The 18,488-nt window shown below is 38.4% G+C and overlaps 1 protein-coding gene across 4 annotated transcripts in view; it reads left to right on the forward strand.

Annotated features, from left to right (window-relative positions):
- The window catches only part of ESF1 (ESF1 nucleolar pre-rRNA processing protein homolog), a 112,889-nt gene that overhangs the window by 52,514 nt on the left and 41,887 nt on the right, over window positions 1-18,488 (forward strand). For 2 of the 4 annotated variants that reach the window (XM_070732621.1, XM_070732624.1), the window contains exons 1-4: window positions 986-1,588; window positions 5,020-5,623; window positions 13,025-13,431; window positions 17,077-17,190. In XM_070732621.1, the coding sequence (XP_070588722.1) occupies window positions 5,050-5,623; window positions 13,025-13,431; window positions 17,077-17,190 (1,095 nt within the window). In that variant the 5' untranslated portion in view covers window positions 986-1,588; window positions 5,020-5,049. Of the gene's footprint in view, window positions 1-985; window positions 1,589-5,019; window positions 5,624-13,024; window positions 13,432-17,076; window positions 17,191-18,488 lie in introns of those variants that run through there. The other 2 variants (XM_070732622.1, XM_070732623.1) reach the window with 1 other exon arrangement.

The raw sequence follows: 18,488 nt of genomic DNA on the forward strand, positions 1-18,488 counted from the left end.
AGAGGGTTGCTCATTCATACTGCGTATTTCTTTAGTGGAAAACAGTCGTATTTGTTTGTTTAAAAAATAAATCTGAAAGGTAAATTTCTTAATTTAGGGGGCTGGACTAGAAGACCTCCAAAGCTCCTTCCAACTCATTCTAGTCTGAAAGTAAATATAAGATATTGCTTTGGGGGGGGGCATGGGAGATTTATGTCAGATTTAAACAAGCTATTACTATCCTATACATGTTTGACAAATAAATAAATAATAAACCCTTCACAGGACCAGCTTCTTTTTATGGCTTTATGCTATTTCAGTGTGACGATCCTTTGAAAAGTAGAGAGAGGCTAAAACCAATGCCCTTGAATAGAAGTTGGTGCAAGGTTGCTATGTATCCTAAAAGCTTTATGGGTCAAAGCAAGCAGATTAAAATTCGGAAGGAACAGGAAGCAACAGGGAACCAAAAAAGCAATAGGTGTCTGTATCAGTTACATAAAGGGTTTATTCTAAACCACTAATGTCCCTGTCCTACTGTCTTATTTTCCTTTCTATTACTACGTTCTACTTATGTTAATATGTACTATAATACTGTACTTCTTTGACAAATAAATAAATAAAAATTATGTGCGAAACCAACCCATTGCTTTATTCAATTAATTGTAAACAAGGGTTTAGTATGAAGTGTGAAATCAATCCTAGCTTGCTATTGCAGAACTGCCCTTTACCTTCTAGGAAGAATATTAGTTTGCTATTTCTGTTACTTTCACCCCAGGGAAATAATACAAATACGAGTCTGCGGAGAGGGGCGGCATACAAATCTAAATAAATAAAATAAATAAATATTATAACAGAAAAATGACTTAGAAGTTGTGTTTATCTTAGGTATTTACACATTTAATGTACTGTAGCTTTTGAGCAAAGCCAATTTGCTAGGATAAACAGTTTTCATTGGCTGTTTACATGACATGCTGAGCTCCAAGTTACCCAATCACAATTTTATAAAGGAATACTAATTCAGGTTAAGAAACCTAAGTTGTGATTGCCTTAAGGCTTCTCTTTCAGCATCATTGTAATTAAAATAGTGTAGCACTGCTTCTCTGAGCTCCAAGATGAATGGTGAAATGCACTACTTTACAGTGTTGTTGTATCGTGCCCCCCCCCGTTGTTATACAGGAACGGGAATCAAATTACAATTGCATTTCTAAGTCTTTCTCTGCTCCAGCATTCAGTGCATAGATGACAGTGCTGGCCTATGCTAAAGGATAAATTCATGGGTGAATGGATCTGTGTTATGAAAACAAAAACGATAGTGAGGAAGTTTATTAAGATCCAGATTTTTTTTAAACGACCCAAAATAGTACGGACTGGAATTTCCGATCAGCAACTTCGTTCTGATAGCTTCCAGTCAGACAGTACTTCCTCTTTTCTCTCCTCACCTCCCGCTGTACCTTTAGTTAAGGTAATTTTGTCCCTTTCCAGTCGCCGTAGGAAATGACGTAAATTTTCTGCGCACGGAAGTCTTCGATCCGTGGTGATCAACGTGGGGCCCGTCTAGGCGAGTGGAAATACAGTATAGGTAGAGCAGTGCGATTGACACCGTCATTAAGTAAGTGGGATTTTGTTTCGCTGTGGAACTTTACCCGGTTGTGAGATTCACATGAGGCTGTTTTCTTTCCTTCTCTGTTGTCTCGTGGCTCAGGTTTGAGATAACCGGAGCTTAATTTTCATTTCTCTTCGCATTGGACGTTGTTTGTGCCAAATCTTTACTAAGTGAACAGTGGGTTCAGTTCTGATTCCCGCAACGTGATAAATTAAAATGTACTTGTTTAGCTAACGAAGATTAGCTGCTTTGTTGTCAAATTCTCAATTAAAATAATCCTGTTATTTCCGTGCATGGTGTATTGGTTAGGATCCTGTCTTCAAATCTCAGCACTAAGATTTACTGCTTGGTTTTTGCCACTGTTTTAAGTCCTGGCCACCCCACAGTTTATCTGTGGAAGGTAACAGCAATAGCATTATAACATTTACAGCTCTCTTTAAGCCAGTGTTTCCCAACCTTGGCAACTTGAAAATATTTGGACTTCAACTCCCAGAATTCCCCAGCCAGCAAATGCTGGCTGGGGAATTCTGGGAGTTGAAGTCCAAATATCTTCAAGTTGCCAAGGTTGGGAAACATTGCTCTAAGCAATTTACAGAATCAGCATATTGGTCCCAACCATCTGGGTCCTCGCAAAGATGGAAGGCTGAGTCAACTTTGAGCTGGTGGTGAGATTTGAACTGCTGAACTACAGCTAGCTGTTAGCGGAAGTAACTTGCACTGTTCCACCCTGGCTCTAATAGGAATATGAGAACGATCTTAAGTGTACTGCTTGATCTTCTAATTAAAGAATATAACATACACATTGATAAATGAATAGCACATTTATTCAAGTCTGTTAGGTTTGGTATGCATATAAATGGAACCAAGGCAACTTGAAATCTTTTTTCAGTGTTATTTCAATTTATCTGCCTCAACATAGGTGGGTGTAGCATACTACCTAATCCCAAAGGTGCTTTTCCCCCCAAGGGGTAACTGGACTTTCTTACAGGGTGTCCAGCAAACATGGAAATCGGAATTTTCAGGGAAATCTGCGGTTCGGGAAATATCAGGGAATTCCTTTTAAAAAATGGAATAAACAGGGGGGGAAATAAACTAATAAAATGTTTAAAAGTCAGGGAAAAATCATGTTTTTAAAAAAAGGGTTCATGTTTCCTGGCAGAGTCAAGCAAAAATGAACATAACTGTGGCAACAACTTGCTTCTTCAGCTACCGATATTTCTCCATGGCTTAGCAATATGGTATGATGTCATCTACGACCGCTCCTTAAGTAGATTGCAAGTTACAGGAAAATGTCAGGGAAATATCTGGGAATTTCAAAATGCTTCCACCCCTGGACATCCTGATTTTCTTTGAAGATTTTTTGCTTCTCATCCAAGAAGATTCTTCAGCTCAAGAGCTGAGCCAACCAAGAGCTGAAGAACCTTCTTGGATGAGAAGCAAAACATCTTCAAAGAAAAACAAAGCACCTTTGGGACAGCCATGATCTGGATGGCTGAGAATGTTGGATGGCTCTAAGGGTAGCATACAGTTCCTCATAGGGCCTAGAAGATATTTAATTTATTGCATCCCTAATTTAAAGCATCACAGATAATCAAGTCTGTGAGGATGTTTATGTAAAAAAAATTGGCTACATTTATTAACTGAATATGTTTTATATCTATAGCATATTTATAACATAAATTACACTATAGTCACACTATAATTTGAACTCTCAGTGATTCTCAACCTTTCTAATGCTGTGATCCCTTCATACAGTCCCTCATGTTGTAATGACCTCCAACCATACATCTAGTGCCAATTCTCCCAACAGAGCTTTAAGCTGATTGGCAGGAATGTCAGAGGGACATCCTCACTGTAAAAGCCTGATTGGTCAGATTGTAAAAATATATTCAAAGGCACCAGAATAGAAGCTTTAGTTCCTAACACCATGGGAAATTTGTCTTTTTCCATGGTCTTAGGTGACCCCTGTGAAACAGTCGTTCAACCCCCAAAGGGGTCTGATCCCCAGGTTGAGAACCACTAGTTTAGAACATACACTCAGTGACTTTAGAAGCCACACATCTCAGGAAAAATATCTGAAGACGACTGTGTTATGCTGGTGAAGAGTACCATGGTTCCACAGACCTAGAATGGTAGCATTCTGACAAACTTTAAGGATAGTGCTGGGTCAGCAGGAAATACAATAGTTGCATGTATTATTAGTTTCAAAAGATTTTTCCCAGGCAATACTATTCTATCTGTCATGACTAGACCAGCAGAAGGGTAAGCTGAAACCACTCACAATTTTTGCATCTTAATTTGCTGTATGGTTTAAAACATGAAAATTAGTGAATCTCACTGAAAGAAGCATTTCACATCAATATAGCAGCCATTATGAATATTCAGTTTTCTGTTGTTACTTAAAGAGACTCTTTTGAAACTTTGACTTCCATCACAAGGTATGAATATAGCTGATCCCTCAGGAAATTTTTATTTTACAAAATAATGTGGAATATGGCTTTTTTGTTTTTTATAACTTTAAGTTTCAACAAAAGATAAAATATAAGGAATTAGACAAAGAAAAGATGAAAATAGCAAATTATCACTGCAGAAAAGAAAAAAGGAAGAAATAGAAAAAGAGTAATTTCCACTTTTCTTCAATAGAGATAAAAATTAACATAATTAAACTCTTAGTCTGAATTTAATAATTCACAATATTTTTATAATAATAAACAATTCTAATACTCAAATTCAAAAATCAAATTCAAAAATCCATTACGTATTTCAGTTTCCAAAAATGATTTCCAAACAAAAACAAAGCCAAAGACCTTTCCTAAACCAAAATAGTTAATTTCTCCATCTTAGCCAACTTGATCAATCTCATCCATTCTTCCATTGTAGGGATTCTTCGACTATAGAAATCTCACTGTTATTATATATAGAAATAAAATCCCATACTTACTTTCAAACTATTTTATTCATTACATCTTAAAGGAAAATCTCTGGTTTAATTGTACATTTATTTTAAGAATTCTCTAAACTAAAGTACATTACTGATCCCAATATTTCTTAGTTTTGGTACATGTTCACTAAAGATGATAGTTGCTTTCATATTAATTGCATTTTTAACATACTTTTGATATTTTTTGATACATATTTGATAATTTATCAGATTTCAATTATATTTCATCATAAAAAGTTTAATAGGATTTGTATATTGATGGTGATCATGTTATTGCTTACGATGTATAAACATTTATTACAAATGAATATAGAACATGAATGAACATGAAAGACTATATGAATAATTGGGCTAAAATTTTTGGATACAGTATAATGCCTGATTTATGGGAGAATATGTGGAGTAAATTTATATTGAATTATAATTTGAACTATTTCAAGTTTAGAAGATAAGAGTTTCTTATTTTACAATATAATATTTTTTTCTTTATTTTCAGGTTTTTTGCTTTTTTTAAAAAAAATCAAGAATGGCATCTAAGAAGGAACTCACGAGTGACAAGCGGTTTTCTCGCATCACAAAAGACCCTCGGTTTTGGGAAATGCCAGAAAAAGACCGCAAGATCAAAATTGATTCAAGATTTCGGGCTATGTTTCATGACAAAAAATTCAAGTTGAAATATACTGTGGATAAGCGAGGTCGCCCAATTAATCGTACCTCTACGGAGGACCTGAAACGTTTTTATGACCTTTCTGATTCAGATTCTGATATTTCTGAGACCGACAGTAAGCAAACTGAAAAGAAAACAAATCAGAAAAAGGTCAAATCTAAAGGAGGGAAAAACTCCACAAAGCCTTCAGTTGGTAGGCAGACAAGCAAGCAGGCAGATGAGGTTTCATCTGTCTCACAGTCAGATACTTTAAAAAGTGATGGTCAAAAAGACAAATCATTTAAACCAGAAAAGGATATAGAAAGGAAAAAAGCAACTGAATTTCCACAAGACCTTGCCTCAAAGCAGAACAATTGTGATGAAATTTCTAAAGAGACCTTATGTAAAAAATCTTCAAAGAAGACTGTAATAGAAAAAGCCATCGGAAAATACAGTAAGTAAAATAATTCAGGCGATTGAAACGTGATTAAGGTTGATTGAACATACTGTAATTGTCATTTGCTTTAGCTTTATTGCTCCTTGGAGATACGCTTCATTGCTTTTGATAATCAAACGTTGGTAAATTAAGCCAGGATATATACTACCTTCTCTCTGCATACAATGCCTTGTCTTCTAAAAATAGAATAGAATAGAATAGAATTTTATTGGCCAAGTGTGATTGGACACACAAGGAATTTGTCTTGGTGCATATGCTCTCAACGTACATAAAATAAAATATACATTTGTCAAGAATCATGTGGTACAACACTTAATGATTGTCATAGGGGTCAAATAGGAATGTCATAGGGGTCAAACAGGAATGTTATGACGATTATATATATATATATATTTTCAAATCTTTTTATTAATTTTCTTTAAAATGACAAACAAACTTACAAACATTTAACATACATTGTAGGGATGTATCATCCCTGCTCTTCTCAAAAGTATAATTGCAGATACAGAAAAAGGAATACACAGTTGAATATCTAATTCAATGCTACTAATACAAAAAATATCTAGTAAAAAAATTAACTGTCATAAAAATTTCTAATTAATTTCAAGTCAAAAAAATCTTTAGAAAAAACAAATTTCTATTCTATCTATGTAAACTAAATCTAATATAAATCTTAATAAGAAAAGATCATCTAAAATATCTATACTTATTACTACTCTTCTTTATTTTTTTATTCTTATCTATCCATTCATAAACATTGTTCCATGTTGCGTAAAATTTAGTTTCTTCCTGTTCATTCAAGCGTCTTGTCATCATGTCCATTTCCGCGCAGTCTAATATTTTTGCAATAACTCCCTCTTCTTTGGGGATATCTTCCCCTTTCCAATTTTGCGCGTATATAATCCTTGCCGCTGTAAAAATATGTATAATCAAGTACAAAATTTCTTTTTTATAATTTTGGTTAGTAATTCCTAGCAAACAAAACTCCGGGGTGAAATCTATTTTCTGCTTTGTAATTTCTTTTGTCATTTTTTCTATCATTTTCCAATACATTTTAGCTTTATTACATGTCCACCATTGATGGTAATAGGATCCTATTTCTTTCTTACATTTCCAGCACAGAGGTGATGTCTTTGGGAACATTTTTGCTAATCTACTTGGTGAAAGATGCCATCTATAAAACATTTTAATTTGGTTCTCTTTCAAAGAAACTGATTTAGTCATTCTCCAATTGCACATCCAAACTTTCTCCCATGTATCTAAATCAATTTCTTTACCTATGTTTCTACACCAATGTATCATACTATCTTTTAATGTTAATTCAATATTCTTGTGGGTAATCAAATATTTATATATTTTTCCAATTACTCTGTTGTGGTTTTTAGTGATTAACTCACTTAACAGGTTTTTACTTTTGTTAAATATATAGAGTGTACTATCTTTCTGGTATCTGGATCTAATCTGTGCGTAATGCCACCAATCAATTTGTATCCCTTCATCTTGTAGTTTAATTCTAGATTTTAATTTCATTTGATTGTCTAACAAGTCTTTATATCTTATATTTCTTGAGTCATTAATGGAATTTGGATGTATTATTGCGTCCAAGGGGGTAACCCAATCTGGAATTGTTAAAAAGTGGTTTTTCTTTATGTCTTTCCAGACATCAAATAAATATTTTCTCAGCGTGTGTCTTTTAAAGTAAGAATGGTTTTTATCTTTATCGTACCACACAAAAGCATGCCAGCCAAGCATGAGGTCATGTCCTTCTAATATTGATGTTCTCATGTCCTCTAAAGTTATCCAGTTTTTAATCCATGTTAAAGCGGCTGCCTGATAATATAGTTTCCAATTTGGGAGCGCAAAACCCCCCCTCTCTTTTATGTCTTCTAACATATTTATCTTAATTCTTGCCTTTTTCCCTTGCCATAGAAATTTTTTAACCACATTTGTTAAGTTTTTAAAAAAGTTAGCCCCTGGATTTATTGGGATCACTTGAAATAAAAATAATACCTTAGGTAAGATATTCATCTTAATCGTAGCAATTCTTCCCAAAAATGATATTTTTAGATTGTTCCATATTTCTAGATCCTTTTTAATTTCATTAATTAATTTTATATAATTATCATTTTTTAATGTTATTGTTTTGGCTGTTAGCCATATTCCCAAATATTTTACTTTTTTAACTATTTGCATTCCAGTAATACATTCTAAATTGCTTTCTTGTATTTTACTCATGTTTTTAGTTATAATTTTTGTTTTATTTTTATTTATTTTCAAACCTGCCACCTTGCCATATTGTTCTATTGTTTGGATTAATCTTGGTGCTGTGATTAACGGATCTTCCATTATAAAAGTCAAATCATCTGCAAAGGCCTGGACTTTGTATATCTCTTTTCTAACTGTTAAACCTTTTATCTTTGGATCTGATCTTATTTTTATTAAGAGTGCTTCTAAAGTCATAATGAAAAGAAGAGGTGATATGGGACATCCTTGCCGCACTCCTTTATTTATTTTAAACGCTTCTAATTGTTCATTATTTAATATAATTTTTGTCGTTTGTTCTGAATAAATAGCGTCTATTAAATTAACAAATTTGGGGCCGAATCTCATTTTATTTAATTGCATCTTTATAAATATCCAATTCACGTTATCAAAAGCTTTTTGCGCATCTAAGAACATTAAAGATAATGTTTTATCTGAGTGTTGCTCATAATACTCTAATACATTAATAATTGTTCTAAGATTATTTTTAATTTGTCTACCTGGAAGGAAACCATTTTGGTCTGAGTGAATTTTGCTATTTATCACATTTTTCAATCTATCTGCGTATATTGCTATAAAAATTTTATAATCTACATTCAATAAAGATATTGGTCTATAGTTTTTAATTTTTTCTTTTGGTGTATCTGGTTTGTGAATTAAAGTTATCAAAGATTCCGACCATGATTTAGGAATTTTACCATCTACTCTACATTCATTAAAAATTTGGAGCATATTATTTCTTAATACTTCATTTTCTATTTTATACCACTCTGCCGGGATATCGTCCGGTCCCGTGGCTTTGTTGTTTTTCTGCTTTTTAATAACTATAAGGAGTTCTTCCATCGTTATTGGACTCTCCATCTTTTCTTGTTGCTCTTCTGTTATTTGTGGTAACTCTGCACTCTCTAGGTATTTAAATACGGCTTCTTCTTCAATATTATCATCTTTATACAATTCTTTAAAAAAGTTTTGAACTATATTTGCTTTTCCCTCTGGGTCATATTTTATTATTCCATCTTTATCTTCTAATTTTCTAATTAATTTAGATTGTCTCTGTTTTCTCAGTTTATATGCTAACCATCTACCTGATTTATTGGCATGCTCAAAATATTGTTGCTTAGCTTTCTTTATTTTTTCCAATAGCTGATTTTGTTCTTGTAATCTAATTTTGTGTTTAATTAAATTTATTTTTTCCCCCAAATCTTTATTTTTCACATTTTGTTGTGATAGAAACTCTAGTTGTTTTAATTCATTTATTAATTGTTCATATTTTCTTTTTCTTTCTTTATTATATTTTGCAGTATAGGATATTGTTAATCCTCTTATGTATGCTTTAGTTGCATCCCACAAGTTCTGAGAGGTGGTGTCTGTATTTTTATTAATTTCGAAAAATATTTTTAATTCCTTTTCAATCCATTCTTTATATTCTTTCTCTTTCAAAATATTTCTATTCATTTGCCAATTACGATGTTTTTTAATATTTCTCATATAGACTATAACTGGATTATGATCTGCCCAAGTATTAACATCTATTTCTACGTCTTGTATGTACTCTGCTGTTGTTTTGGGAGCCCACACCATATCTATTCTAGTCCAAATTTTGTGGGGGTTTGAGTAAAAAGTATATTGCCTGCTATGAGGATGCCTTTCCCTCCATATATCATTCAATAGCAATTCTGCTTTCATTTTTTGAAAAGTTGAGGGCAGTAAATTCTTTTTTTTCTTTTTACAACTTTTCTTCACCCCCGTATGGTCTAATTGTCTATTTGTTATGGCATTAAAATCTCCAATAATTAACATATTTTCCAAATTTAATTCTAAAATTTTTTGATGTAATTTTTCATAAAATGCAATTTGGTCATCATTTGGGGCATATATAGAAACAATAGCAAGCGATTTGGGTTCAATATCAATCTGGACAATCAAAATTCTACCTTCATCATCACTATATAGTTGTTTGGAATTTATAGAACTCTCAACATACATTGCCACTCCTCTTTTCTTTTGGTCTGCTAACGCAGCATACATCTTTCCAATTTTATTATTTAACAATAAATTCCGATTACTTTTTTTTATATGCACTTCTTGGAGTATCACAATTTGAGCTTTTTGATTCTTAATTTTGGAAAACATTTGTTTTCTTTTTTTTGGTTCATTAAGTCCATTGACATTTACTGAAAAGATTTTTAAATCTCTCAATGTAGTCATTTGTTGTATTTCTTGGTTTCGCGTTGAGGTTGCTTTCTTCTGGCCCCTTGGTCCTGGTCCTCCACTTGTGCAAGTGCCCCCATGGCTTCGGCCTGCATTGCTTCCAGTTCTTTTGTTATCTGTTCCATTTCGCATATTCCACTGTTTTCATAAAAGTCTCTTGCTTGGTCTAGATTCTCCAATTTATATCTCGTTGATTTCCATGTCAATGATAGACCTTGTGGAATAAGCCAACGAAAAGTTATGTTTTCTTTGATCAGAAGTTTGGTCAAGAAATGATAGTCTCTTCTAGTCTCTCGAACACGTCTTGGGATTTGTTTTAATATTTTTATTTCTTTGCCTTGGTGTTGTAGTTGTCCCGCTCTTGACCAATGCAATATATCATCTCTCATGCTTTTTCTTACAAATTTGATGTGAATCTCGCGTGGAAGATTAAAACGGCGAATATAGCTGTTAGAAATTCTGAAGACTTCATCGATTTCTCTTTTTATGTCATCTGGGTCCATCTGGAGGATTTTCCCAATAATGTCAGCCATAATGGCCTTTAAATCTTCATCTTTTTCTTCTATTACGTTTTGAAATCGAAGTCCGTATGACGCACGTTGCATTTCCAGATGTGTAATTGATTCATCATACCCTCTGTAACGTGAAGCAGCTTTGTCCTCCAAGTGACCAATTCTTTTCTCCACCTTTTCCGCCTTTTCTTCCACTGCCTTCATTCGTACTTCATTATCTTGCAAGGCTTGCTTAATCTCCTTCATCTGGTCTTTCATTTCACCTGTGTCAACTTTCATTTCCGCCATCTCTGCTTTAATTTCATCTCTCTGTTGTGTTGCGTCTTGTTGAGATTTTAGCATAAAGTCATTTAATGTTGTTAATGTCTCTTGGATTGAAGCCAGAGATGGTTGTTTCTCCCTGTCCTTTTCCTTGGTGAACATAGTTGCAGATAAAGTCTGCTGTGCGGGAGATGGATGTGGTGAACTTTGCGGGGAAGAAATAACAGTTGTTTGCTTCTTGATTGTTTTAGTATGGGTGGAAGAACTTGACATTTTCAAATTTAAATTTAGTGTTATTTTATGTTAGCAGTATGTAAAGAGATTCTATAAATTCCAAACCCACAGTAACAGTTATACTAAATCAATAGCAATTAATTAATAGCAATAAAAGTTCTAATTCAAATAAAAGGCTAAATTTCAAATACACTTAAAATTTAAAATATATCTAATTAATGCTCAACTTATTTATTCTTATTACTCTAGTCAAAGTTTATATCAAGAAGATGTGAAGAAGAAGAGGGGGAAAGGGGGAAAAGGTTAGTTTAACACAGCTGCAAAGATAAGGAGGAAAAGTCAGCAAAGTGAGAAGGAGGGTAAAAGCATGTGAAGAAAGGGGGCAATCAGAGTTAAAGACTATTATTCAATTAGGAGGAACAGGGGACCAAAGACCAAAAGAAAATTTAGCAATGCATAAACAGAACCAATTGTAATATAATGTAATATAGAATTAAAATTCAAAAATTGAAATTATCAAAGGGAAAACGCAAGAAAAAAACAATTGATTGAAGATCTAATTTGTTGTCAGAAACACCTTAATGAGTACTGCAAAGGTATTCCGTTTTTTGAAGAAGGGTATAGTCTTTAGAAAATTTATAAAACTTTTTCCAAGCAAATGCAGTTTAATTTCACGAAGTTAAAATGAAGTCGGTCCGTCTCTCACAGCCCAGGAAGAAATCTCTCCGCAGTAAATCCAACGAAAATGCTGTTAATCCACAAACCGCTATTAATCCAAACGAAATCCAATGGAAATAGTCCAACAGAATAATCCAAAAAAACCGTCGATTAAATAATCCAAATTTTAAAGTTCTCAAATGTAGGAAATGTAGGAAAAGAGTTTTTTTTTTCCCCTTTATAAATGTTTATTCAGAATTTGTAGGTAAATAGTGAGCAGTCTGGTCCTTCCGCTAGAAAAATCCCAGCCCGGACTTCATTTTTCAACTTTCGGTAACCAAATGTTTCAAAAATGTTTCAAAAGAGGAAAAAATTTTTTTTCAACCAAATAATGTCATTTTGTAAATAATAAATCCTTTAATGTCTCATTCTAAAATCTTCTAGATCTCCTTGTTTGCAAAAATTTAACAGTTCAAAACAAGTGAAAGTGGTTAGAATAAGTTCCGGCTGTTAATTCGCGCCTGGATACAATGTTGTTTTAACAACTTTCTCTTTCGCCTTCGTTTAGACTCCGATTCAATTTTCTTGTTTTTTAAACTTCTTGTTTAACATGGAACATAGAAAAAACTTTTACCTTAATTGTAGCTTCTTTGGCAATATTCCTTTTTCGATTAGGGTTGTTCAGTTTCTCTGCTTTTTACTCTCTTGATGTTTCTTGCTTCCCACTGGTTAGGTGGGATCGCAATGGCCGTGTCCTCTTGGGAGAGGACCGGTGCTCCCTGCACCAGAGCTGCAGGATGAACCCTCTGTCCTGGAGCCTCGGCGATGGCTCCCCGGGCAGAGGGGAATCCCCTTTTCTAGGATCGAGCCATCCGGACTCGATCCGATCGCGCTGGGGCGACCTCTGGGAGGGTTGGAGGGGTCTCGAGGCAGAGCCCTGCCAAGAGACTCCGCTGCGATCCTCAGCGAAACCGGAAGGTGTTATGACGATTATAAAGTGACACTTTTATGGGGATTTCTTTTAACCGCTCAGAGAAAATGGTAATTATCTATGGCAGTTATGATAAACATACTATTTATAAGTTGTTATTGGGCAAAAAGTCATGTTCAGTTTTTCAGAGCTTCCCCCACTCTCTCTTTTACAAAAACACTAGACTACCATGGGAAATACGGAAAATTACTGTTGTCATGAATTCTTTTGCAGAAGAATTACCATGCGAGTACTGTACATGAAATATCTTGTTGGCTTTCTTTAATTTAGTGAATGATTTCACTGCCAGCCATGTTAAGGAAGCATATGTGAAAAATAAAAGTTGTGAAATTGAAGAGAGTTCTAATCTGGAAGAATCAAAAAGCAGTGGTGAAAGTGAAGAGGAAGATAAATTGGAAGATAATAGTGATCTGCAAGAGGAAAGTGATTTGGGAGATGAAGGAGCAATAAGAGAGGAAAGCACTTCAGAAGAGGATGAAGAAGATTCAGCAAATGAAAGTCAAACAGAGAGTGATGAGAGTGATGACAGTGGGCCAGATTTGGCTAGGGGGAAAGGTAATCTTGAAACCAGCTCTGAGGATGAAGAGGAAAATGATTTCTTGGAAATATTTCCCAAGGATCCAGAAGTTATACATGAATGGGGAGAACTGGGGAAAGATGCCCCAGAAGCAGATCAGGTAAGTTTAATGATTCAATAAGCAATCTGTAATCTTTTAGGATGTTGGGTTGAATCAACTATGGGTATGCGAGCCATTTATTTAGCGCTACTGCGCATGTGCACGTGTCTCCTGCCAATCAACTAATCAGGTCTCTGCTGTCCCGGGGGGGGGGGGGAAGAGTTTGGGAATACGTGCACTTTGGGCACTTGGTCCTCAAAAGGTTAGCCATCACTGGATTATACCAACCACATTTAGAGGACTACTGGTTTCTTGCCCTCTTTAATAATGGATTTGAAGGGCCAACTATTTTAATGTGCTATTTCATTGCTATTGGCAGTATCCAAAATACTTTTCTTTTTTCTTCCGTTCAATCATATCCAATTCTCAGAGACTGCCTGAACAAATCCTTGCAGTTTTCTTGGCAAGGTTTTTCAGAAATGCTTTGCTTGCTTGCTTTCTAGAGCTTAGGAAGATACTAAGCGCAATTTCTCTTGCACCTGAAAGATTCCACATGATTGGTATATATGAAACTACCATACAAATCATCTCACACGTGTAGTTCTTTGAGTAAGTTCTATTTGCACTGTTACTGTGTACACCAATCATGTAGAATCTTACAGTCCAGTCTCTCAACCTGCATGATATTTACAGCTGGTACAACCTGCCACTTCTAGGTACCACTGCATCTTCTTAACCAAACGAATCTGGGGTGTCTATCAAATAATTTTCTCTTTGGGTATATTAATGAAGCACTCCATCCATGCATCTCTCTGTCTGTAAATTGGGTGGAGAGAAAGTGAATCTTCCACTATTATCCCAAGACACGTATCGTGTTTCCCCGAAAGTAAGACAGTGTCTTACTTCCTTTTTACCCCCAAAAGCCCCACTACATCTTACTTTCGGGGTATGTCTTACATTGGAAAAAAATTGAAAGGGTCGCGTTCCCGAAGGCATCTCCCCAGAGTCCAGAATGGCAGCTGCGGGACAGGAGCCTCGTGAGCCCTTTTCCAAGTTCAATCTCAGGGCTCCAAGTGGCGTGCACGCATGGAGCCACAGACGCGTGTCGGGGAAGCGTGTGTCTGGAGGGGAGGAGCCGCTCTGCGCAGTTGGGCAGCCCCACCTGCCTGCCGGAAAGGAGGAGGGCGAAGGAGGGCGCAGCTCCGGCCGCTCGCCTCGGAGCTGGTCGGCCTCGCGGGCCGCTTGCAGCTGAGCCTCGGCAGGACTCGGTTGCTGGGACGAGCGCCTTCGCTGCAAGCTGCCGCCCGCTCGGCTCGCTTCGGACCAGCGCCGTCCTTCGCTTTGCCAAGCCAGGAAAGAGGCGGTGGCGCAGCGGCGAGGCGAAGGGCGCGCGGGGAGCTTGGAAGTGACGTCATCGGGCTCCCCCCCCGGCAATACCCCCGTGTTTCCCCGAAAGTAAGACATATGTCTTACTTTCAGGGTACGGCTTATATTAGCCGACCCCCCTGAAACCCCTGATACGTCTTACAATCAGGGGTGTCTTACTATTGGGGAAACAGGGTAGATATAGCCTGAATATCATGTAGTACAGTGATCCCCCGATCATTGCGAGGGTTCCGTTCCAGGACCCCCCGCAACGAGCGGGTTTTCGCGAAGTAGCGCTGCGGAAGTAAAAACACCATCTGCGCATGTGCAGATGGTGTTTTTACTTCCGCAGCGCTAGCGAGGAGCCGAAGATTGGGGGCGGCGCGGCTGTTTTAAAACGTCGCCGCCGGCATGGGGGGCTTGCCAGCACCCCCCGGACCCCCAACCCGGGTTTGGGGGGCTGCTAGGAAGCCCCCCATGCCGGCGGCGACGTTTTAAAACAGCCGCGCGGCTTCCCAACTGAGTCCCGAAGACAAACGTCAAAGGCGAACTTCCGCGTTTGTCTTCGGGACTCATTGGGAAGCCGCGCGGCTGTTTTAAAACGTCGCCGCCGGCATGGGGGGCTTCCTAGCAGCCCCCCAAACCCAGTTTGGGGGTCCGGGGGGTGCTGGCAAGCCCCCCATGCCGGCGGCGATGTTTTAAAACAGCCGCGCCGCCCCCAATCTTCGACTCCTCGCTAGCGGGCAGGCAGGCGTCGGACAAGCCGTTCGCTGGCGCCGCTCGCTCTCGCCGCTTTCCAGCTGCAGCTGGGAAGCGGCGAGAATGAACGGCGTGGGCGGGCGATGCGCGAGCGGGCGGCAGACAAGCCGTTCGCTCGCGCTCGCTCTCGCCGCTTTCCAGCTGAGTCCTGAAGCGAATTCGCTTCAGGACTCAGCTGGGAAGCGGCGAGAATGAACGGCGTGGGCGGCCGATGCGCGAGCGGGCGGCGGACAAGCCGTTCGCTCGCGCTCGCTCTCGCCGCTTTCCAGCTGAGTCCTGAAGCGAATTTGCTTCAGGACTCAGCTGGGAAGCGGCGAGAATGAACGGCGTGGGCGGGCGATGCGCGAGCGGGCGGCGGACAAGCCGTTCGCTCGCGCTCGCTCTCGCCGCTTTGCAGCTGAGTCCTGAAGCGAATTCGCTTCAGGACTCAGCTGGGAAGCGGTGAGAATGAACGGCGTGGGCGGGCGAAGGGCGGGCGGCAGCGAGGAGTTTGCGTGGGCGGTGGGGAAACTCCTTGCTGATGCCCGCCGCTCGCCCTCCCGCCAGCAAGAGGGGGAAGACCTAGGGAAGCCGCCCAGCAGCTGATCTGCCCGGCGCCATCTACGCATGCGTGCCCATAGAAAAAAGGGCGCGCATGCGCAGATGGTGTTTTTACTTCCGGGTTGCAAAATCGCAAATTAGCCCGTTCGCAATGATCGGGAACGCAATAACCGGGGGATCACTGTATCTCGATCTTTACAGTTATTTTATTCAATCACTTATTAGAAGTAGGAAACACACATACACATGCAATCCCACTCTTTATACATTCTCTGTGCTTTTGTCTGTCTGCTTTTGTGCATTTATTTGGTGCCACCTCTTTGTGCCAGTCTACTTTTTGGACTTTGTGGGATTCATGTTTGTTCCTCCTGTGTTTGGGTGTGCTTTTCTTTCTGACTCTGCTATCTCCTTTGCCGTGTCTGTCCTCTGTATGTCTTTCCTGCTTGTCCATTTCTCCTTGTGACAGTTTCTGTCTGAAAGAGAATAAGAGGTGAGGGTGGGGATAGGGATGCTTTCCCTGTTTGTCTTATGACTGTATTTCCACTGGGGTCATTTTGTAATCAGCATTGCCAACAAAATAGTTGCACTCACAAAACCTTTAAAAAATACCATATGTAAACATTGGATTCAGAAACATTGGATTTATACTTGTCCTACAAGTATGTGAAATTAAAAATAAAACCCAATGTCTTAATTCATTGACACAGAGAAAAATAGCATCACCAGATAGGATTTTCTTCTGTTTTTAAATAAACTACCATAGTCTTATCTGTGTTATCAGTCACTGTTGTTTTAAGGAGCGACTGCAACTGACTTGGAAGTGATCTATATTTCTTCAATTATGGACTTGTTTGAAAGAGCAGAATCAAGTTCTGATTTTAAGACTTCCATCTTCTATGCTTGTTCAAGGCAAGAGGTTTTGTAACTGTGTTTCCCACTGCTGGACACATACCTACATTCACCGCTGAATTTTGAATGATAGGCCCACTGTTTCTGTGCATCATATAGTCCTATTACAAATTACCTTTTTTTTAAATGCAGGTCACACGCAGACTGGCAGTTTGTAACATGGATTGGGATCGACTGAAAGCAAAGGACCTGCTGGCTTTGCTTAACTCATTTACACCCAAAGGTGGTGTTATTTTTTCTGTAAAGGTAAGCACTTGCAATAAATACCTATTCAGATCAGGAACAGCCAGGGAAATAAATGCCTTGGTAAGAGACTAGGAGGAGTTTTGAAAACAGAACTTTCTTCTTTCTCTTTGACTGGAGCACTGGCAAGACTGCAGCCACAGCATCCAGATCAGAGAGGGAAATAAATGGATTGAATATGTGCCATCAAATTAGCATCAACTCTTAGCAACCACATACTGTATATAGATTTCCCCTGTTATCGTCTGTTTCTATCCTAGACTTTTAGATGACTGTAATTCAGTCCATCCACCTTGCTGCTGGTTGTCCTCTTCTGTTTTCCTGCACCTTTCCCAACACTAGAGCCTTCTCCAGAGAACTCAGTTTTCATAATGTGTTCAGAATAGAAACAGTAGGCAAATGAAAAATATCCTCAGTGGACATTTATCCTTGTATGAATGCTATATGAAGTTAAACTTCAGAAATACTGTATTTTTGCATGAGTGTGTTTGTGTATTCATTCAGACAGCAGTAAAATCTACTTATCTTCCCTACCGGTTCAGACGTTCATGCTTTGCGTAGGTGCATGCGTGCTTTATCCCTGTGCTCTGCTCACTCGTGTGCTATTTTACCATCTGCATATGTGCAGAATTCTTTGTGTATACACAGAGGGTTAAAAAACCAAAATGGTGGCGTCTGGGTGAGTGGGCAGAGCCTCGCGCTGCCATCACTACCTGTACTCCAAACCACTGGCTGCCTTGCTACAGGTATGCCCGGGCTGAACCAGCAGCATTTCACCCCTGCATTTAGATTCAGACAACATATTTTCCTTTTTTTTTAGTTGTGGCCTAAGTATACTTGGACCAGGAGGCTCTCCGCACAGTCACTCAGGCCCTCATCACCTCCTGTCTTGATTAGTGCAATGCGCTCTACATGGGGCTACCCTTGAAAAGCGGAGACTGCAAATAGTCCAGAATGCAGCCGTGAGAGCTATCATGGGTGTACCGAGGTACACCTACATAACACCTTTGCTCCGCGAGCTACACTGGCTTCCCATTAGTCTCCAGGCACAATTCAAGGTGTTGGTTATTACCTATAAAGCCCTACATGGCTCAGGGCCAGATTATCTACAGGACTGTCTCTTGCCGCATACCTCCCGAAGACCAGTAAGAGCCCACAGAGTTGGCCTCCTCCAGGTCCCGTCGACTAAGCAATGCAAGTTAGTGGGACCACAGGGGAGGGCCTTCTCTGTGGTGGCCCCGGCTCTATGGAACCAACTACCACCTGATGTCCATACTGCTCCCACCCTGCAGGCCTTTAAT

This window comes from Erythrolamprus reginae, chromosome 1 (genome assembly GCF_031021105.1).
Source record: "Erythrolamprus reginae isolate rEryReg1 chromosome 1, rEryReg1.hap1, whole genome shotgun sequence".
Lineage (NCBI taxonomy): Eukaryota > Metazoa > Chordata > Lepidosauria > Squamata > Dipsadidae > Erythrolamprus > Erythrolamprus reginae.